Source organism: Apodemus sylvaticus, chromosome 2 (genome assembly GCF_947179515.1).
Source record: "Apodemus sylvaticus chromosome 2, mApoSyl1.1, whole genome shotgun sequence".
In the NCBI taxonomy this organism is placed as follows: domain Eukaryota; kingdom Metazoa; phylum Chordata; class Mammalia; order Rodentia; family Muridae; genus Apodemus; species Apodemus sylvaticus.
The window spans coordinates 92,440,819-92,461,774 of NC_067473.1; the positions used below are offsets into that span (position 1 = coordinate 92,440,819).

Sequence of the window (20,956 nt, forward strand, 5' to 3'; positions counted from 1 at the left end):
CCTGGAGATGTGGCGGCCACCCAGGCTGATCCGAAGCGGAGAGAGTTGACCTGAGGGCTTCTGTCTGAGGCCTTGCCCCAGATTGTGTCTGTGGGCCAGATGGAACCCGTGTGCACCCCCAGGGAGCTCCGAAGGTGTATGTTGCTGTGACCTCCCCTGTGTTCCGCTCACTCCGCTGGGCAGCCGATTTCCCCAACCGGGCTGGCGCACACTAGGTTAGCCTTGTCGCCCGGGCCCTGAGTCCAGGCAAATGCCTGGGAGGCCAAGGTCCGAGCAAAGTTCCCCTAGGGCTATGACTGTTATTTGGGTCCGCCAGGTGACCCGGATGGCGGGCGTGCGCGTCCGCGCTCCCCGAAAGCACCGGGAGAGTCTGTTGTGGTAATAACCTCCTGGGCGGGTTGATACACAGATGGCCCACCAAGCCGCCCAGTTCTTGGGGTCAGTCCTGTGCCTTTTGGGGCGTAGACCCCCGTTTTGTTAGCCTCAGGCTACGCTTGTTAGCAGTCTCTGCCCTCCCGAGCACTCTGGCTCCTGTAGGCAAAATGGCGGCGCGTGCGCAGCCCGGGGCAAAAAAAACTCCTGGCTGGGTTGGCGCCCCGATGGCCACCCGAACAGCCCAGGGCCTGGGTGCAGGCCAACGCCCGTCTGGCTCAGACCCCTGCGGTGTTGGGCCTAGTATTATGTTTGTGTACCTCAGTCTGACCGATCTCTGGAGCCCGGGATCAAGATGGAGGTGAGTCTCTCCTGACTGGCGGGAAGCCGAGTTCTGAAGTGGCTTCCGTGCAGCGAAAGGCTCCGCAGAACCGCAGCTGCTTGCCGCCCGGCTGGTCAGCGAAGGTCAGTGGTCGTGGGCGCAGGGCCTAACTGGACCCTGTGTCGCCTTGGTTCCACCGCTGATGGCCCTCAGAGCCTTCTCTTAACAGTAAACATTCTAATAATAAAGAAACCTCTCTAGAGCTGACATAATTTAACCAGGAAAATTTGAAGTTTAAGGGAAGCTGATTTACCCTAACCGCTTGATTCCTATTTTTCTACTCACAAGCTAAACTTTTCACTGACTGAACTGCATTTTTGTCTGCCTCCCAAAGGAGCTGTGTTAGAAGATGGATGGCTGTGGCTTTCCTTTGGTGTCATTATCTTGAATCTGGAAGCAGACACACACATACCTGTGGTAGCAGGAGTGCACATGCCCCACCCCTTGGACACTTGAAAAGCAGTGTCAGTGTCGAGCAGGCCTGGGAGCAGAAGCCTTCTTGTCTGGAGACAGTTTCCACCAACTGAGAGCTAGGCACAGAGAGATGTAAAGCAGACAGATTTTGTCTTCTGTGTCACAGAGGGTGTTTTCCCTGTGATTTTGGGCAACTGCTTTGTGCTCCTAGTGTAGGTAAGCTGTATAATTCAACAGGATTTTGAACTGTGATGATTTTACTATGAAAACATTGACTACAAACATAACAGTTTGTAGAACACTGTCTAAGTGGTACAGTAGTAAGTTGCTTCACTTCCTTCAAAGTTCAGGTAAAAGGAGATGGTCTTTGGGAGACTGACTAATCCTGTGCTTTGGCCACAAAACTCATGTGGTGTTAGATTGTGATACTAAGAAGTTGTTTCTGTCTTTGTTAGATAGCAAAGATGTTGAATGAATTAATTGCCTCAGGGTTCATTATCAACTTAGTTAAATGGAGGCTTTAATAGTGATGGTCTGGGGTTGTCTTAATTGGCTTGTGCTAAAGAGCCAGGATGTCTCCTTTGGAGGGTGCACGAACAAATGCACTGTGACAAGGGCTGGAAGATGCAGTCTTACAAATAGGTAACAAAACAGCTTTACAGGAGCCATAGGCTGCAGGCCAGGGCATGACTCAGTAAAGAACCAAGCCAGGCACTTAATAATTTGTGAGTGCATGTAGTAACAAGGAGATGGGCATTGACTATGTTAATGAGCAAGGATAGGTCTTCAAATACGAAGATTTGTACCGTGTACAGTAATTCTCACCATTATTTTTGTTACAAGAATATAAATGTTATTTAATTTTTATTAATATATTATTGTTAATTAAAATGTAATAAAACAATGTTAAATTAAAAGTAACACGTTTCTGAAAAATTTCAGTATGGTAGTAAATTATGCATTTCTTTAAGATGGATTATTGTGTGAGGTTAACAGTCATCTGGAAAATGTGTACATCTGGTAAACTAAAAATTTAAGCAAGCTGCCAATACTGAGTATGTTAGTCTCTTTTCCTGTTGCTATGAAAGAATATCTTAACGAAAGCAACTTAAGGAGGGAGGACTTCTGTCTGGCCCAAAGCTCAGAGTACAGTTCACTGTGGCAGGGAAGAAGTAAGCTGGTCACATGGTAGCCACTGTCAGTAACAGAGTGATGGGCAAATGCTTCCAGTGCCCATTCTCCACTTCCATCCAGCTCAGGGAATGGTGCCACCCACGATGGATGGGGCTCCCACCTTAGTTATCGCAGCCCATATAATCATCCACAGGCATGCCCAGCAGCCATCTCCCACATAATTATCGATTCTGTCAACTTGACACCTAATATTAATCAATACACTGAAAATAGTTGGAGCCAAAGGCCCTGAGACAAAATGTAAGACAACACATAAAGAACTAACAGCTTTCCTCCTTAAATGTGCTTACCATAGTAAGCCTCAGAAACTTTTGTTAATGTTGGGCATCTTTGCATTGAGTTCAAATGTCAGGTATGTCTGATCCCATGGTATGCAATACGGAGTAATGGACATATCACCATCAGGTGCCACTTACATTCCTGAGTAGAGACTTATGAGCCTTGACAAACACATCTCCTCTCTCATTGACGGGCCATGTGGATTTCAACAATAGTTGTGTTTTTAAATTGCATTACAGTTCTCTTTTTTTTCAATGTTTTTATTTTCTATATTCTTTGTTTACATTCCAAATGATTTCCCCTTTCCTGGATCCCCCCTCTCCATATGTCCCATAAACCTTCTTCTCTCCATCTATTCTCCAATCACCTCCCTCCTTTTTTTCTCTGTCCTTATATTTCCCTCCAATGCTAGATCAATGCTTTCCAGGATCAGGACCTGCTCCATACTTCTTCATGGGAATCATTTGTTATACGATTTGTGCCTTGGATATTCAGGGCTTCTGGGCTAATTAATATCCACTTATCAGAGACTGCATTCCATGTGTATTCTTTTGTGACTGGGTTGACTCACTTAGGATGATATTTTCCAGATCAAACCATTGCCTAAAAATTTTGTGAATTCATTGTTTCTAATTGCTGAGTAGTATTCCATTGTATAAATATACCACATTTTCTGTATCCATTCCTCCTTTGAGGGGCATCTGGGTTCTTTCCAGTTTCTGGCTATTATAAATAAGGCTGCTATGAACATAATGGAGCATGTGTCTTTATTGCATGCCGGGGAATCCTTTGGGTATATGCCCAGGAGAGGTATAGCAGGGTCCTCTGGAAGTGTCATGTCCAGTTTTCTGAGGAACCGCTAGACTGATTTCCAAAGTGGTTGTACCATCTTACAGCCCTACCAGCAGTGGAGGAGTCTTCCTCTTTCTCCACATCCTCGCCAACACCTGCTGTCTCCTAAGTTTTTGACCTTAGCCATTCTGACTGGTGTAAGGTGAAATCTCAGGGTTGTTTTGATCTGCATTTCCCTAATGACTAATGATGTTGAACACTTCTTAAGGTGCCTCTCGGCCATCCGAATTTCTTCAGGCATTACAGTTCTCTTGAGAATGGAATTTTTTTTCCAGTTATCTACTAGGATGACTAGTTGCTATGATTAATTTAGCTATTTGTAATATAAAGCTCCCCTGTTCCCCATAGCTATGATTTACCTGAAGGGAAGGACTTTATTGCCAAACATCTAACACTGTTAAATGAAATTTCTCTTTGGGTGATAGGTATACTGTGTGCTTTAGATCCAGAAGAACAGTGTTGCTAGTGGTTAGTTATCTATTTCTTTTTCTTTCCTATGGGTCAATGAGGCTTGAAGCAAGGAGGCAGGGCAATTGCAATACAGGCTTGTTATTTAATTGGAGGTAAAACTAGTTCCCACAGTCTATACTTAAATACATGAGAAATGGTTGAGGCTTTTACCATTCTGTTTCTCTTTTAGCAGTTTAAATACTGAGGATTAAATTTCTGCTCTCCAGTGAACATTTCCAATCTCATTAGAGACACTGTAAAATGATGATTGAAAAGGACGTAGCTTTGGAAAGAACAGCTCTTTGAGAAACAGCAGAGAGCAGATATTGGGGAACGGCTCACTGATTTTTTTCATGTGCAATATATGTTGAAATCTTGAAATGTCACCTTTTGCCAGGCACTCAACTGATGACATTGTAACAGATTTGTGAATGGAAATCATTGCGCATACCTCCATGCGACTGTGTGTTTGTGAGTGACTTGTCATCTGCCAGCTGACCTCAGTGCCGTCATTTTCCTGGCTTTGGTCATCGGACCCTCTTCCACCTTCACGCCCTTCTGTGTGCACATCCGGCTCATTTTCAGAACTCAGAGCTGGTCTGCTGCTTTTTCTCACTCTTCTCTCAAGTCTTTCTTCCCCTCCTTTACCCTTTAGAGCACTTGCGTTCAAGCCACCTCGGCAAAGATGCTCCCCTGGCCTTTACCCCATTACCCAGTTTTCTGGAGTCTGCCTTATTTATCTTCCTAATCTTCATTTTCATGTTTACATGAAGTCCCATCGTATGTTTGTTTCTCTGAAGTGTTGTGAGGCCAAAGACTTGATACTCTGTCTCGTTCATTGAAACACTCCTGGGCAGTGTAGAACTCAGCAGTAGTTTGTTGACTAATTGCATGTACCATGAAAATACATGCCTTCTCCTCCCCTCCCTTTCCCCTTCCCCTCCTATCCCCTTCTCCTTCCCCTCTCCTCCCCTTCCCCTCCCCTTCTGTTGCCCTTCCCCTCTCCTTCCCCTCCCCTTCTCCCTCCCCTCCCCTTCCCTTCACTTCCTGTCCCTTCACTTCCCTCCCTTTCCCTTCCCTCCCCTGCCCTTCCCTCCCCTCCCCTCCCTTCCCACTTCTCCCTTTCCTTCCCTCCCCTTCCCCTTCCCCATCCTTCCATCCTTCTTTTCCATCCCTTCCTTCCTTCCTTCCTTCCTTCCTTCCTTCCTTCCTTCCTTCCTTCCTTCCTTCCTTCTTTTCCATCCCTTCCTTCCTTCCTTCGTTCTTGATTATGTTTAACAAGCAATGACTTATGACTAGAGACTACATAAAATAAAATAATTCAAAAATATTATCCCCAGAAATTCATGGATAATTTGTTAGAAGACACAATGAACTGTATTTCATTTATCCCCTAGAAAGCATATGTCCCATGAGCTGTCTCCTCTCTCTAGTTAGCTTGGCTTCCAGAGAGATAATTCACCTTCTGAAGATAATTCACCAGGGAGATGGAAGAGAATGGGAAGAGAATACCTCAGCTCCACTCCTCTCACTGGGGAGGCAGTGTTGCTTTCTTTGGTGGAGAAATGAGATGGGTTGCAATTGTGATTATCTCCCGAACAATTGTGATTGTTACCATGTATTCAAAGACATCTGCAAAAAGGACACAGAAAACATGAGATGTCTGTTATTTGAGGACAGTTTTGAGCTTTGCCAATTAAATAGTAGGCTTCTTTAGATATAAGGTTAAGCCATGAGTGTTATTAATTTAACATTTATACGATGTTTATCAATAAAAGGTGCATATTTCAGAAAAAATATGTAATATTCTATTCTTGCTAAATTTAGTATGATTAATATGGATTTATGTGGAAACTGGAGTCTTTTTGTTTTGTTTTAGGTACGTGGGAGCAAAGGAGAAGTTCTGTATATTTTGGATGCTACCAACCCGAGACACTCCAACTGGCTCCGCTTTGTTCACGAGGCACCGTCTCAGGAGCGGAAGAACCTGGCTGCCATTCAAGTGAGCCTGTTGGCTTCATATTTGTATAGTGCACCATGAGAGTAATGGAATAATTTATAACTCTATTCCATGGCTTCAATTTATTTCCCTATGATCAGCTTCACATATCAGTACCTAACTCATAAAAGCAAAGAAATCATTTAGTCAGCATATGCAGGAAAAGACAACTGAACCGTCAGTCAGCTAAAACCAGATCTCTGGCTTTATTGGAACTCTGGCGGGAATGAGTTACACAGTCTGATACTGTGCTAGGCAGAGCTTGCCTCAAATACTTTGATTTCCTTCAGTGAATGTTTTTTGATAGCAGTTTGGTTTGCTAGTTGCTTTGGATCATCTTACTCTGCTGTGGGTTAACCTTTGAAAAAGGCCTCACAGAGACAACTTGCTCATGTGTGTTACCCTACAGTCAGGCTGAGCCTCGTGGGGAATCGTATGCTTTTGAGATTCTTCAGATAAACAGATCCAGTGGGATACATTTAAGTAACTGTCTATGCAGACCTATTATAAACATTTGGCTCATGTAATAGTGGACACTGGCAAATCCAAAATCTGCAGAGCTGATGTCTCAGCTTGAATCCAATAACCAAAAGCTCTTGTAGAGCCAGGAAGTCTGATTTGAACAAACTCAAGAGATGATTTTTTTTTTTATGCTGAAGAATCTTCAACTGATTGAAGGTCCATTCCCATTATGGTAGTTAGTATTCCTTACTCAAGCCTACTGATTTAAATGTTACTTTCATTTAAAACCATTTTCCTAGAAGCACATAACATGCAGTTTAACAGGCTTCCCATCACTACTTGCCCGGGTAAGCCGCCCTATAAAATTTATTGCCACAAGTAGAAACCATGTCTCGGAATGGATTCACCGTACTCTCGTCTACTGCCACGTGCACGATTTGGTTCCTGTACAGATTATGAGTTGAATTTAGCAATTGTTCAATGGAAATGACGGCAACAGGAAAAGAGGCAGGTCTAGAGTGGTCCTGTCTGTAAAAGATCAATCAGATGTCAAGAGAAGGAGAGACGCTAGGCTGATGGAAAACTGACTCAGCCTGGGTAAAGCTTCCCATCCTGGTGCTGAAGTGCAGAAGTCGTCAAAGAGCCATGGCTGACAAACATGAAGGAAAGGAAAGAAGAGGGGGCCAACTGCCTACACTGTACTAGATTCTTCATGTCTCTGTGACAGTTGCTTATAGAAATTTATAACGTAGAAATGTATTGACAAGTATACTGAATGCACTTATGTCCAAAGAAAGTAAAGTGAAGAGTAGTCATAACATTAAGTTTAATCCAACAGCAATACAGTTGTCTGCTCTTTAATTTTCTATCTTCAGCTAAGTAATTTCTCTGGTAATACAAGTGTTATAAAACCAATGTATTTCTTTGTGTGGAAACACAGACCTGACTCTTTTAAAACAGCTAAGATATAATAGAATATGGGATCTTTGAAAAGAGAGATTGTCAAGCCACATTTTGGATTATTCTCTACACAAAGATCTAAACACAATTGAAACTGATTCATCTTTATTCATGTGTAAGCACCAATTTCTTTTCCAAGTATATTTATATTTTTTCATGTTCCTGATCAAAGTAGTCTCATGGCATCTGTAGTAATAAATTCAATTGCCATGTTCAGTTACTTCCTTTGTAAATGTTACTGTTGTTAGAACTATTTATGGAATTTATTTTAAGCCACCTATTTCTCCTTACTGTGCTTTAGACGTACTTGGTAAAGACACACGTACACATCCTCCTTGTTTTGGACTATGGGGATTAACATATTCCCAAATTTTCTTTGACAACTTTCTTCTTATTGCTTGATATTTCTGAACATCAGTCATTTTCCTCATTCGCTTCAGCCTTTGTGTTTCTTGTTCAGAGCTCTGCACTGGGCCCTGGACTCCCTCAATAATTCTTCTTGAAGATGTCCTATCTGTGCTTTGTTTAAATCTCCCTTTAGTTAATGGAGTCCATTGTGGTTGTGTTGGTCTCCTCCCATCCGTGTGCTACTCTACTGTGCCTTGAGGTTTTACCACATCTGGGACATTGCACATCTTGTGTTTAACTAATCTCCCTTCCCAAGGCACAGCTCTCACTCTTACTTCGAACACTCAGTGACCACGTTTCTTCCCCTATGTCAACTGCATTCCTTTCCTTGAGAGAGAATAGGAGTCTCTGGAAGAATCCAGAGGCAGTTGTGGTCTCTTGGGACATAACTGAGGACTTCAGAAGGGAATTGATGTAAGGCAAGATTAGCAGATGAAAAGAGTGTCTGTGAAATTTCACTGGATGTAATTAGGATCTAAATCTGTTCAGCAGCCACTGTAGGGCCCTTTCTTAATGGAAATGAATGCACATTACCTTGCTTTTGTCATGGTACACACAGGAATATCTTTCTCACTTGAACAGTAGCTGAAGTAACAGATTGCTGAGGCTTCAAAATCACATTGGAGCAAGGGGCAAAGAGCATAATAGCTGGGTCTCCTGGCTGAAAACAAAGCCAACCCTCTAAATGGTTAGGATGCTCTCCTGAGAGCTACATTCCAGAGACACTGAGGGGGAAAACCAAGAGCATAGTGTTTCCCGCATTACATTATGAATCTCTTGCATTCCAAATTGCATCTGAAATTTGGGGTATTCAGGAAATTTTTTATTTGAGCTGTATGCCCCAGGGATAGAGTAAATGAGAAACATTTGTGGCTATGTGGCTTGCTTGGTGGAAAATGTCAATACTTGGTCCAATTCTTTTGGAAAAGGGATTAAGAATTTCAGATCTGTTTTGGCAGATGATTGGAACTCTTTCATGGAGACTCAATTATATTTGTAGTTCTGAGATTTATTTGATATTTGTGAATTTGATTTGGAAATGATGATTAGGAATATGAATTGCTGAAGACGGATCTAGCAAGATAATAGCCCTTCCCATGTGTACCCTTTTCAGAAAGATAGTTAAGTGTGTATTTAGACTTTGGAAGCATTTCCAACTTAGACTAGAAAGTTCTAATTATGAAAGATAGTCTGTTAGTGGTGCAGAAGCACTCCTAAGCATCTGAATCATGGTGACACTTCTCAGAGTTAACTTTGTGTCACTAAATGAAAACATGTACAGTATTTGAAAAAAAAAAAGACAAGTCACTGTTTTCTAGGCCTTATGTTCTTTTCCTTTTTATTTTCCTTTTTTAATAGACAACTATTTAGTTAAAACTACTCAGTTAAAATACTGAGTTATCATCCTGTTTGGAAAAGAAGCTGAATTCTGACTATCCAAGGTAGTATTACATTTCATGTACTTCAGGACCCATTTCTAGACTTGTGTTCTCCAGGTCTGTTTGCTGCATGCTATTATCTAAGAATGAATTGGTGTTTATGGAGCCTTGGCACATGAAAGAAGCCTTTGGGTTCTCATCCATATAATGAGGAAGGCAGGGGGCTGGGCTATGAACATGTTCTAAATGGTGAAGTGTTAGACACCGAACTCAAATAGCAGCACAAGATCACTCAACTTCTGAGCTCAGTTCTGAGTCCTGCAGCCGCCTACTTCCCTGTGGTCCGGACTTTCAGCTCTCCCTTCTGAGCTGTGTGCAGTTGCAGAGTCAGCCTATTAGGTTGCTTTAGGAGTATTGGAGGGTTACTGGGACTTAGCATCCATTTTGTTAGTAATTAACCACATGCAAATCACTTGTTTTAAAAGAAGTAGTTAGCATATAAAAAAAACCCAAGATTCTTCTTGAGAAAGTGTCCCTATTAACCTTGACATTTCTGGTATTTGGCATAACCTTAACTCAAAGATTGGAAAAGAAAAATTGGAAAATTTGTCCTTTATACATCATTCACACAGAAATTTTTCATCCTTACAGAACAAAAGGTATTAATAGGCATTAATGATGAAGAAAAGTCTCCCCTAAGACACTCTGAAATAGCTTTCTGTACAAAGAGCATGGCCTGTCACATCCTTGATAGCAAATGGAACAGAATTTGGCCTTGGGCAACATGAAGCTCCTTTTAAAGGAGCACGTATGGCTAAGACAGATATCTTATGTCAATAAAAAGAATGTTATGCACAGGGTTTTATAGACTCTGCAAATAGCTATTCAAAAGCGATGAATAAAACATTGGTGGAACTCTTTTTTTTGGATGGGGCAAGGTTTGATGAGAAGACCTTTTGTGTCTCTGACTCCAGAAACCATAGCAATGGTTAACTGGACCTTCACTGAAGGCAGCTCTACTTTCCAGCACGTGTCTCTCATATCAGGAAGAACATGTTACTAATATGCCACCCATTCATAGATTCTCAGAGTTATTTTTTAAGAGTGTGGACTTTTAATTGTTTTTGAATGGCATTGGTTTCTAGTGTTCATCTTTATGTGTCTGTAACTCTGTTGGTTACCTGTTTGTAACAAGCTTGCCCTAAATTTCACAGTGTGAAGCAATAAGCATGTATCCTTCCCCATATTTTCTGAGGGTAAAATTCACGAGCAGCTTGGGTGAGGGGGGCAGGTTTGTGGCCTCTGGAATGTGATGAGTTCACAGTCATACAGGCAGTCAGAGAGGTCTTTCTTAATTGAAATAACTGAAGACTTATATAAGTCTGGAAAGTGTAGCTCCAGCCTCACTCACATGGCTGTTGTTGGTAAGATGAACATTTATGTTATGGAAGGACGGGGGTAAGCAAATACGTGATATTGATAACCATTTAGATAATGCTAAGAAAAATGTTTGAAAATAATAGAACACCAGCTTTCTTGTTTGAAAGGGTTGCTCTACATTCCTGGACCTGCTTAGTGGTGGCTGAGAAGCTTCCTCATTCCACCATCTGATAGTTACTGAGCACATGCGCTATGCTGGGCCCTGTCCTGAGCACTGGGGATACTGTGATGATCTACCTCCTGCATTCTTTGCAGGAAAAAAATCTTTAAAGCTTTCCTCCTTTCCATTAAGTCAGTTGTCATCCATATCTGTTTAGACTCTTATGCAGATTAGATACATACAGTAGCATCCTGAAGACAGTAGAGTCTTGTTAAGAAGGCAGATGCTAGGCAGGCATGGTATGCTAGAATCCCCATGGAATGAACTGGGTAGGTTGGATAACAGCTATTAAAAGAGGCAGGAGACAGCTGAGGATCTCTAACTAATAGCAGAGCAAACTAGCAACAGAACAGGGAAAAACAGCTCAGAGTCCATCCTATAGGGATTGGAGGATCCGGGGAGTCTCCTGCTTCAGTGAAAGGGAGCAATGCTTGAGATACACAGGTTCAGAAATTCAGGAAATGTACTCTAAGAAACAAATATTCAGAGAAAAATAGGGAAGAAGGCAGAAGAAAGTTTTTGGGCACGGAAAAGCAGGAAAATATGTTCTTCTTGGTACTAAACTGGAGCTGAGACAGCACTAAGCCTGCTATAGGTGCCTTCGTGGCACTGGAAACTCAATGATTGACACTCTTAACTGGTCTGAGAATGTGCCAAGAAACTGTAACTGTATATCAGAACACGGTCAGTAGAATGCTGAGTACTGCTAGACTGTGGAAGATACTGGATCAGACCTATGTTAGACCCAGTGTGGGATAAATGCATGGACGAAGATGTAGGTCTAAACTTCACAGCCAGCTTTGAGAAGTGCTGTCCAGGGCTAGGGCCACCACTCAGGGTGACTGGGCTGTGAAGAACTTCCCTGAGGTCTACCAGGCGTCTATGATATAACCCATGAACGACTGCCAGCTCAGGCAAACATTTGTGACCCAAGCTTGCCACGGACCTCCCAAAGTGGAGAACAGCGGCCATTCACATCTAGATAAGTGAGACTGAGTTCAGAAATGGCAGCATCTATGAAGTGATTCGTGAAGAACCACTTGCAGACAGGATCACTGTCTGTGACCCAACCTCTATATTTCAAACGACAGCTTAAGGATCTGACAGCCAGGTAGGAGCTTAGGAAAGAATGACAAAAGAGAGCTGAGATTGGAACCAGCAAAAAGGTAGTTTGTGTCCTATTCTCAGGAGAGTATTAGAGATCCAACCTGGTGCTACTTAACATGATTTTATAACAGAGAAGACAATGACATCAGAGCCCTAGTGCAACCTGGTTGGTTTTAAATACTGAAATAATTTCCACTAAAAGAAAAACTGTGGTTAAAACCATCTAGCCTAGCTGCCCAACTCTTGGTGCTCAGTCAAAGGAACGGTCCCCCAAACCACTAATTTCATAATAATGATGTTCAGTACAAATGAGTTAGATACTATCTTAACAAAAAATTCACAGGAACATTTATAAATATTTTCAAAGAAACCAAAAGACAAACTCCCAAGGACTTCTAATGATGTATTTTAATCTCTGAAAGACAATGGAAACAACAAATAACAAGACTTAAAATACAACTTGCAATAAAATCTCTGGGCCTAAGATTCTTAATTCTTCAAGGAAAGACAGAAACTAAGAGATTTGAATGAAAAGCAGGATCCATCTCTTCATCTCCTTTAAGAAATGGTTGCATTGAAGCCACAAGTTTGGATGAAAGGGGAATAAAATTGTAGCAAGCACATAGAGAAAAACCAGCCAACACTGATGTTCCACTACTTGACAAAACAGATGTCAATTATAGCAAGCACGTAGAGTGAGGAACCAGCCAACACTGATGTTCCACTACTTGACAAAAATAGACTCCACACCAGCTCAGTCAGAAGAGAGAAGGTGATCAACTTCATGTTGAAAATACAACCTCCAAAAGGTAGAGCCGTTAATTCCAATACTCTCTAGATAGCAGCTGTCTCAGTCTGAACTAACTCAGAGCTATGACAGTGGTAGTGGGACTTAGGCTTGCTGTGAAGGAATAAGGGGAATGCAAATCATATTTAATAATATAATAATGAATATTTGTAGTCAAGAACTTGTGAGTGTTGCATTAGGTATAGAAAAATACTGTTTTTTTTTTTTTTTTACTACTGTGTAACATTTAAGAACTGTAGTAAGAATGAAACAGGATATTTACAAATTCTTAGCTGTTACAAAGTGCAATACAAGAGGCATTTATTGCAGATGCATTGAAGCTAAAAAGCCCAATGAATCCACTTACCAGAGAGGAAATTTAACCAACAATCCTATGCACACTCATGTAAGTGTGCACATACACTGACACTAGAACCCAGGTTCTACAATTAGCTTGCTTGCTAATTGCTGCTGAGTAACACTGATTTTGTGTGAACATAAAGAAGGAAATGGCTTTGTTGTATTTTTCCAAAATTACAGTTACAGCTAGTGTTATTGATTGTAACTAAGATAGTAAGCAGATGTAAATGAAGTAAATGGAATGAATTTACTGAGTACTAGAATTAGGATTACTTACTTTTTTGTTAATGGGTGTTGGGTTTTCTAGGGAAATTTCTATTCAAAGAAAACTGCTACTCCAGTACATGTATGGCCTCTTATAAAGTGATCCTAACAGGAAGGCCTGCATTTCATCAGGGAATTACAAAATATTCCAAAAAAAGCTTTGTGATTTATTTTATGCAATGTATGTTCTGGGGCTTTGTATTCTACTGATTCACAAGGCAGAGAGATGAGTGTGGTCTTAGAACCCTAGTTGGCTCACCTTAATTATCTCTGTCATCCATTGAATTCGGACATGATTTACAAAGACAGCTTGGCATCAGAGATGTGTGCTTAGTTGTAGGCTTGGGTAGAGGTTTGTGATGTCAGAAAGGTGTGGACTCCAGGGGAAGAGCATTGTAAGATTTGAGCACAGACTTCTCTTTCACTGGGAGCTTTGTTCACAAACATCTAGGAAGGGATTGCATCTTTCATTTGGATGATTTATGCCACAACCCTGTGTGCTGTCTCATGTTTAATTAATTGGGCATTTGTCTGACTGGCATGCCTATAATTTCTTCAACTAGCTTAAGGTGATCACATTATTTAGCATCCTGGCATGCACAAAGATGATAGCATTGTGTTCTGACTTCTTTCTCGATGGCCCTTGAGATGGGTCTTCATGCATCTTTCTGTTGTATCAGTTTTCCATTTGGAGGCAAGAACAGAAAGTGGGGTGGTCATTCTTGCTGAGGGCTATTTCAGTTCTTCCCCAGCTGTGCTTTGAAAACATTCCCCAACTCCATTGCATACTCATTTCTATATTTTGGAATATAATACAATTTTATAGATCTTGCTTTTTCAAAACAATATAAATAGATATGTGTTTGATAATATACATAACATACATGGAAAGACTAATGCCATGCATAAAACATTGACAGAAGCATCCTTTGAAACACTTTGCCCCTTCTTAAAGAATAAAATGTGTGTTTTTTAAAATTGGTTTAGTTTAACATCACTAAATGTGTCCTCGTGTTTTATTTCCAGAAAGTGATTTGGTAACCAAAGCAGACAAGCACAAAGATGTGATTGTCCATAAATTTCTGGTACTTCAAGTTATTGTCAAAATGTATCATATTATCAGATTTTGCATCAGGGCAGGCAAAGATGTACTATATTTCTTTAGTGTTAGTTGTTTAAAACAAATGAAAAAAAGTCCTGAAGTAGATTTGTAAAGAAACCTAAAGCCACACTAAATGATGTTTACCTGGCAAACATTTAGAGCACTGCTGCCCTGCTAATCTGCAGATTTCTCTACGTGCAACACTGAAAGGTGTCCATTTTTCACCTGTATGACTTACAGGAAATCCATAGCTGAGAGGCTGTTTGGGATCGATGGTACCTATTTGGGAATTTGCTCATTAGGACGACATTGCTATGGACAAATATTAAGCTGTTTGTTTTAATGTTTGAAAGCACACTACAGTTTAAACCCAGCTCTAAAGATACATATCTCTATTTTGGAAATGTTAAGAAAGGGGGTACAAATAATGCTCATATATATTGACCTCAGGATATCCCACATCATATTACATTGCAAAAAACTGTTCTCTCTTCCTTTCTCAGCTTAGAGAATGGTATCCTCTGCTTTTTGAAAGAACTCTACCTCTAGGTGTAAGTGAAGCCTGTTGATGCCCTTGTCTCCTGGCATATTTGCCAATCCGTCTTCTGCCATGTCTACATCCTTCTTTCCAGTGTGCTCCCCTCCCCATGCTCCCCCGACCTCCTTCGCCATCTGTAATTGGTGGTATTCCTAGGTCACAGGAGACTGGGTCATGAAGCCAGTGGATACTTCCTACCAGCTTTGGCTGGATTTCTCAGCAACCTCCTTTGCCATTCCATCTCTGCCTTGAGACACTGTCTTCTTTATAACATTACTAAAGCTAGGCCACACCCAACTGTGGGCCAACTATTGCATTATCATTATTTAGGATTTGTTAAAAACAAAAAATTGAGCCACGACCCATTTTTGTATCTCCTCCTATTTTCCTGAATGGCATTACTGATTTTTGTTGTCTTATTAGTTCAAAACACTGATGTCTATGGTAAATGGTTTGTAAAATATACCCTCAAGCCTGAATCTTTCAACCCTTGATCCTAGCTGGAATCAGACCCTAACTACAGCTTGGGTAAAGGAAGTAGGCCAGTGGGGACCTTCCATAAAGGCATCTTAGCCTATTCTTCCTGTGTTCTCTGTCTCAGTGGCAGAGGTGATATTAATAGCAGCCTCACTCTCCTGCAACTGAACCTTCCTGCCACATTTGGCTGTGCCACCTCGAACTAAAAAGCAGAATAAACTATTCATAAGTTATTGTTATCAGAAATTTGACTACAGCAGCAAGAAATGTAACCAATTCAGGAACAGAGGAGGCAGAGGAAGCAGAAACCTGTTTTTCGGTAACTCTAATACAGCGTCAAATAGTCAATATATTGGGACAGATAATAAACATAATTTTAGGTGTAATCCCTTTCCTAATGGAATTTATCACAAACCAAGGATTCAGGTAAATACATTTAGATATAGTAAGAGAGAGGTTTGAGTAATCTTGGACCTGATGCCTAGGCCTCTAGCATGATTATGTAGGTGAAATGATTCTTTCCTGATGTGATTGATATGGGCTAATATTTGATCAGTTATGTGCAGCTAGCCCAACTGGGAAACTATGTTTATTTAGAGATATTTTGAGAGATTATTGAGAGATATTTTGTTTTAATTTAAAAAGAATTATGAATTTCTTTTTTTTAAGATTTTTTTTAATGTATTGATATATTTATTTACATTTCAAATGATTTCCCCTTTTCTGGACCCCCACTCCCCGAAAGTCCCATCAGTCCCCTTCCCTCCCCCTGTTTTCCCACCCAACCCTTCCCACTTCCCTGTTCTGATTTTGTTCTATACTGGACCAAAGCCTTTTTTATTCTGAGTGTATTTTTCACAAAGTTGTAGAATTTACTACTGTGTCAGAACATAATGTAGCAACCAGAGAACCCCCTTCTGCCTGAGAAGAATATCCCAATGTCACTTAGCCAGAGCTCTAGCCACATCCAGGAGACAGCTGTGGGGTCAGGTAAAAGAGTTTCTGATGCTAGAGTGTGCGCACGGGGCAGTGCCATCTGCCCTGGCTGGTATACATATGACATGCCACCCCCTCCCCTTAGCTTCCTATCCCTGTAGCACTATTTTATTCTAAAGTTTCTTGGTTATCAAGAAACTATATGCAGGCAAGAGATGGACTGTAGTTTTATTTATGCATTTTAATATTCCTCTAGGCAGAGCCACGGTTTGTTTCCTTGCTTTTGCCTCTCGGTAATCTTATCTGGTGTGTCTCAGAGAAGGGGGTCTGCATTTGCTTTCAGAGCTGCAACTGTTGAATCTTTGTTCACAGGCTTGATTTAGTATTATTACCATTATTATTGTTATTATTATTATTATTACTACTACTACTACTACTACTACTAATAGTAGTATTAGTATTAGTAGTAGTAGTAGTAGTAATAGTATTAGTATTTCTTTCTTTTTGTTTTGATTTGTTTTTGTTTTTGTTTTTTTGAGACAGGGTCTCTCTGTGTAGCCCTGGCTGTCCTGGAACTCCCTCTGTAGACCAGGCTGGCCTCAAACTCAGAAATCCGCCTGCCTCTGCCTCCCAAGTGCTGGGATTAAAGGCGTGTGCCACCACTGCCCAGACTTTCTTTTTCTTTTTATATATATTTCAGATTTTATTCCCCTCCCAATCCACCCTCTGACTGTTCCATATTCCATACCTCCTCCCTGTACCCTGTCTCTATGAGGATGTCCCTAGCTCCCCACCTCACCCCACTAAACCTCTAAACTCCCTGGGGCCTCCAGTCTCTTGAGGGTTAGGTGTATAAGACCTGGCAGTCCTCTGCTCTATATGTGATGTGGGCCTCATTTCAGTTGGTGTATGCTGCCTGGTTGGTGGTCCAGTGTCTGAGAGATCTCTGGGGTCCAGGTTAATTTAAACTGCTGGTCCTCTTACAGGGTTTAATTTTACTGTCAAAATGTTTTCCTGATATTTCTCATCTTGTAGAAATGATGTTTATATGCTGCTTGAGACTTACTCGGGGGTTAGTGAAGAAAGTCCACGTGAGTCAATAGTACCTATTAAATATCTCACTTGCTTATTTTTTAAACTTTCATCTTTTTATGTAAATAACTGTTGGGTAGAGTAGCAGTTCCAAAATTTCCCAACTCTAGTGTAAGTCACTAATTTGTAACCCCAAGGTTTGCTTTGGAGCTGTGATTTCTTCATTTGGATTACCTGCTGGTCATTTCAGCTGGATGATGTGGATTTTCACAGTTTATTGCCTTTTCAATAGAAGAATTGTGCCTTTGCCAAGTGTATAATCATGTGGTTTCTCTTATATCATCCACATGTGGACAGCAGCCTGCCAACAAGTAGACAAGAACCAGGTTATGTCATAATCAGACGCTGCCCCAGTACCCAGCACCGTGCCCTCCTCTGGAGTTATGTTTATTTGCACACAGTGGGGCTTAAGTTTTTTTTTGCATGTGAAAGAAGATAGAGTTACTTTTGCTGTTTTCAAATAGCAGAAGTGAATGTCCCATGCATGAGTTCATGAAATCTATGCCCATGGCCTGGTACTTTAATAAGGATGACAGACAAATTGTCTGGGAAAGCTGAGGTTTGTAAGTCATGTTGGTGTTGAGAGGAGGTAGGGACATTGAAACGATGATTCTTTTTAAAAGATTATTTATCTGTCTGTCTGTCTTTCTATCTATTTTGATGTGTGTGTGTGTGCGTGTGTGTGTTTGTGTGTGTATATGTACCCCATTTGTATGTGGACACCTGAGGTGGCTAGAAGAGATTCCATGCAGCTAAAATTACAGAAAGTTTTGAGCTGCCTGATATGGGTGCTGGAAACAAAATTTGGTATTCTGAAAAAGCAGTAGCTACTTCTCCACTGAACCATAGTCCCAGCCTTGCAAGTCAGATTTATCCTACAAACTTCCAGGAAAGAGTTCATTCAGTAAGTGTGAAAAAATTCAACAGGAAGGCATCTTGGGTTAATTTGGTCCTAAACACTGTCATAGTATAGTAGTTACTGTTAAAAAAAACTTATCAAATGAGGGCTTAAATTGCTAAGTATGACTTCTAAAAAGAGGACTCTTACAAAGCCGCATTTTCTAGTATCTTATTGTATCCTGTTTCAATAGGTCTATTAATTTATATCAACCTTTCTTAGTGGGACAAGATCTGAGAGACCATGCTGTATGTACACTCTGCCTTTTGTCTTGTTGACTGGATTTTCTGCCACAAGTGACTGACTCTAGCCTAATAAAAGAGGAGGTAAGCCCACATCATTTTTTGCAGCTGAACTAGGGGTCCTGGGTGACAAGGAAGCTTGCCTAATAGCTGTCCAGAAATAGCAAAGCAAAGGCAGAAGAACTGCCTTTCGACCCCTAAGTAAGCTTCTTCCCCTGCAGCACACCTGAGTGCTTGCTATAGAGTACCTTAAGGACAGACACATTAGTGATGGGAAGATAAATATCCCGGAGCATGAGGCTAAGCTTGTCTAGTATATAGGATCTTGTAAACCCTGCAGGTCATCCTCTGCAAGAGTCCTCCTTCACACCTCTTCCTACCCTTTCCCTCCCCTCCACTTCCACCTTTTGGTGATACTAAGTGATTCAGCAGATTTATTAAAGAATAGTAATGTTACCTTTAAAAATTGCTGAATTGACTGGGTATATAAGTGAAAGTTCATATGCAGATTTATATACAGAGAGAACATGCTGATTCAAAACATCAACAGGAAAAAACTACAGTTGCTTTTTGTTTGAAAACTTGTTAAGAACAGGAAAGTCACCACAACTCATTTTTGTAGCTCCTTCTATTTCCCTGCATGGCAGTATTGCTTTTGTTGTCTTATTAGTTCAAAACAAAGATGTAGATGGTAGAGTGCCTGACCAACTGTGTGGTATGTGAAATATAACCTCCAATCCTAGTGTTTAAACCTTTGATCCCAGCTGGAATCAGGCCCTAACTGGGCTTAGGTGGAGGTAGTATACTACTGGGGGCCTTCCTTTGGGTATCTTAGCCTATCTCTACTTCCTGTATTCTGTCTCTTGATAGCCGGATTTCGTTCTTTTGTTTGTTTGTTTGTTTGTTTCCAGAAGTGTACTCGGGATCTAAAGAAAAGAAGTATCCTTCATTTGTAAGAGCTTCTGGGGACCAGGAAAATAAGTGGGTTCATTTGATAAACCCTAGGACATTTGGGGATATAACTAGTTCTGAATGTTGAGTGTTCATGTACTTCTAGTTTTTGTCCAAATGACACAAACTAGATTCATTTAGGAATATTCCATTGAAAACTTATTTCAATGGAAGACTTATTTCTATGAAAGAAGAAACTTCCATTGAACAATTATTCCCTTCATATTGGCCTGTAGTGATTCTTGATGTGTAGTGGTCCAGCCCACAGTGGGCAGTCCATCCCCGGGCAGATTGTCCCAGGTTGCGTAAGGAGGCAGGCTGAACAAACCATGGGAAGTAAGCCATTATGCAGCATTTCTCCATGGCTTCTACCTCACTTCCTCCCGTCAGGTTTTGCCATGAGTTCTAGGATGTAATTCATAAGTAAAATAAATCTGGTTTTCTATAAGTTGGTTTTGCTCAGTGTTTATCATCATAAGGGAGATGAAAACTAGTATAATTAATTCTTATTTGGTCCAGGAAATCAATCACCATGTGAAGAATAGAGCCAACCAGTAATTTTGACAGGAAAAGCTAGGTTGAGTATGTGACCTTAGAGAACATCTTGACTATGTAGTTAGGTAGACTTAAAACTCTCCTAGACTGAAAGCTTTCCGCTCAGAGAGATTTCCCAGGGTTGATAAATCTTTAAAGACTAGTTGTTAGATACTTAACTCTTTATACAGGTTGGGTATTTAGGATGTTTCAACATTTTGATATTATAAATAGCCAAATGCAGACACACTTTGCCAAACATCATATGGGAATACAGTCAACAAAAAACAAGAATAGACAGAAGCACAATGAAGAACAGTAAAGAGTTCTGTGACATATCTATAAGCTTGTGAAAGCTAATGGATTGGGAGTACTTACTTTTGAGAAGAATATGGTCTTTTAGAACTTTATAAATCTCTAGATAATCACCCAGCGCCTAAGGCCAACCATAAACAGTATCATAGCACTAAGGTTGAGGCCCAGGGAAGTGAATTCCCAAGATATAAATAGCTGGAAGGATTACTACAAGGAGGGACTGTGCACACCTAACTAAGTTATCAACAGAAATATTGAGTTTAATAAAGAGAAATGTCATATGAGAGTCAAAATGTCAAAATGGGCCTACTGATAAGAGGGAGGTGATGTTGAGTCCCTGTGCATTAGAACTGTACCTACTTTTTAAAATACATATTTATTATTCTTCATTATATGTAGGTATGTTTATCTGAGTGTGAGCCTGTGCTTATGTGTGCACAAGTGCCCATGGAGCAAAGGTATTATATCCTCTAGATCTTCAACAATCGCTCCAGCTCCTTGATCTGCACTCTTTTTGTTCTTCCCACTACAGTGCAAGGGATGATAAAGCAGTTAGTGAATCTGCAGGTTAGGAAAACAGATCCACAGAATTCTAGATATTA

General features: G+C 40.8%; 1 protein-coding gene across 1 annotated transcript in view; it reads left to right on the forward strand.

Moving 5' to 3' along the window:
* The window catches only part of Prdm5 (PR/SET domain 5), a 182,674-nt gene that overhangs the window by 65,399 nt on the left and 96,319 nt on the right, over positions 1–20,956 (forward strand). Inside the window, exon 3 of the mRNA XM_052173854.1 lies at positions 5,823–5,945. Coding sequence (XP_052029814.1) covers positions 5,823–5,945 — 123 coding nt within the window. The remainder of the gene's footprint in view (positions 1–5,822; positions 5,946–20,956) is intronic.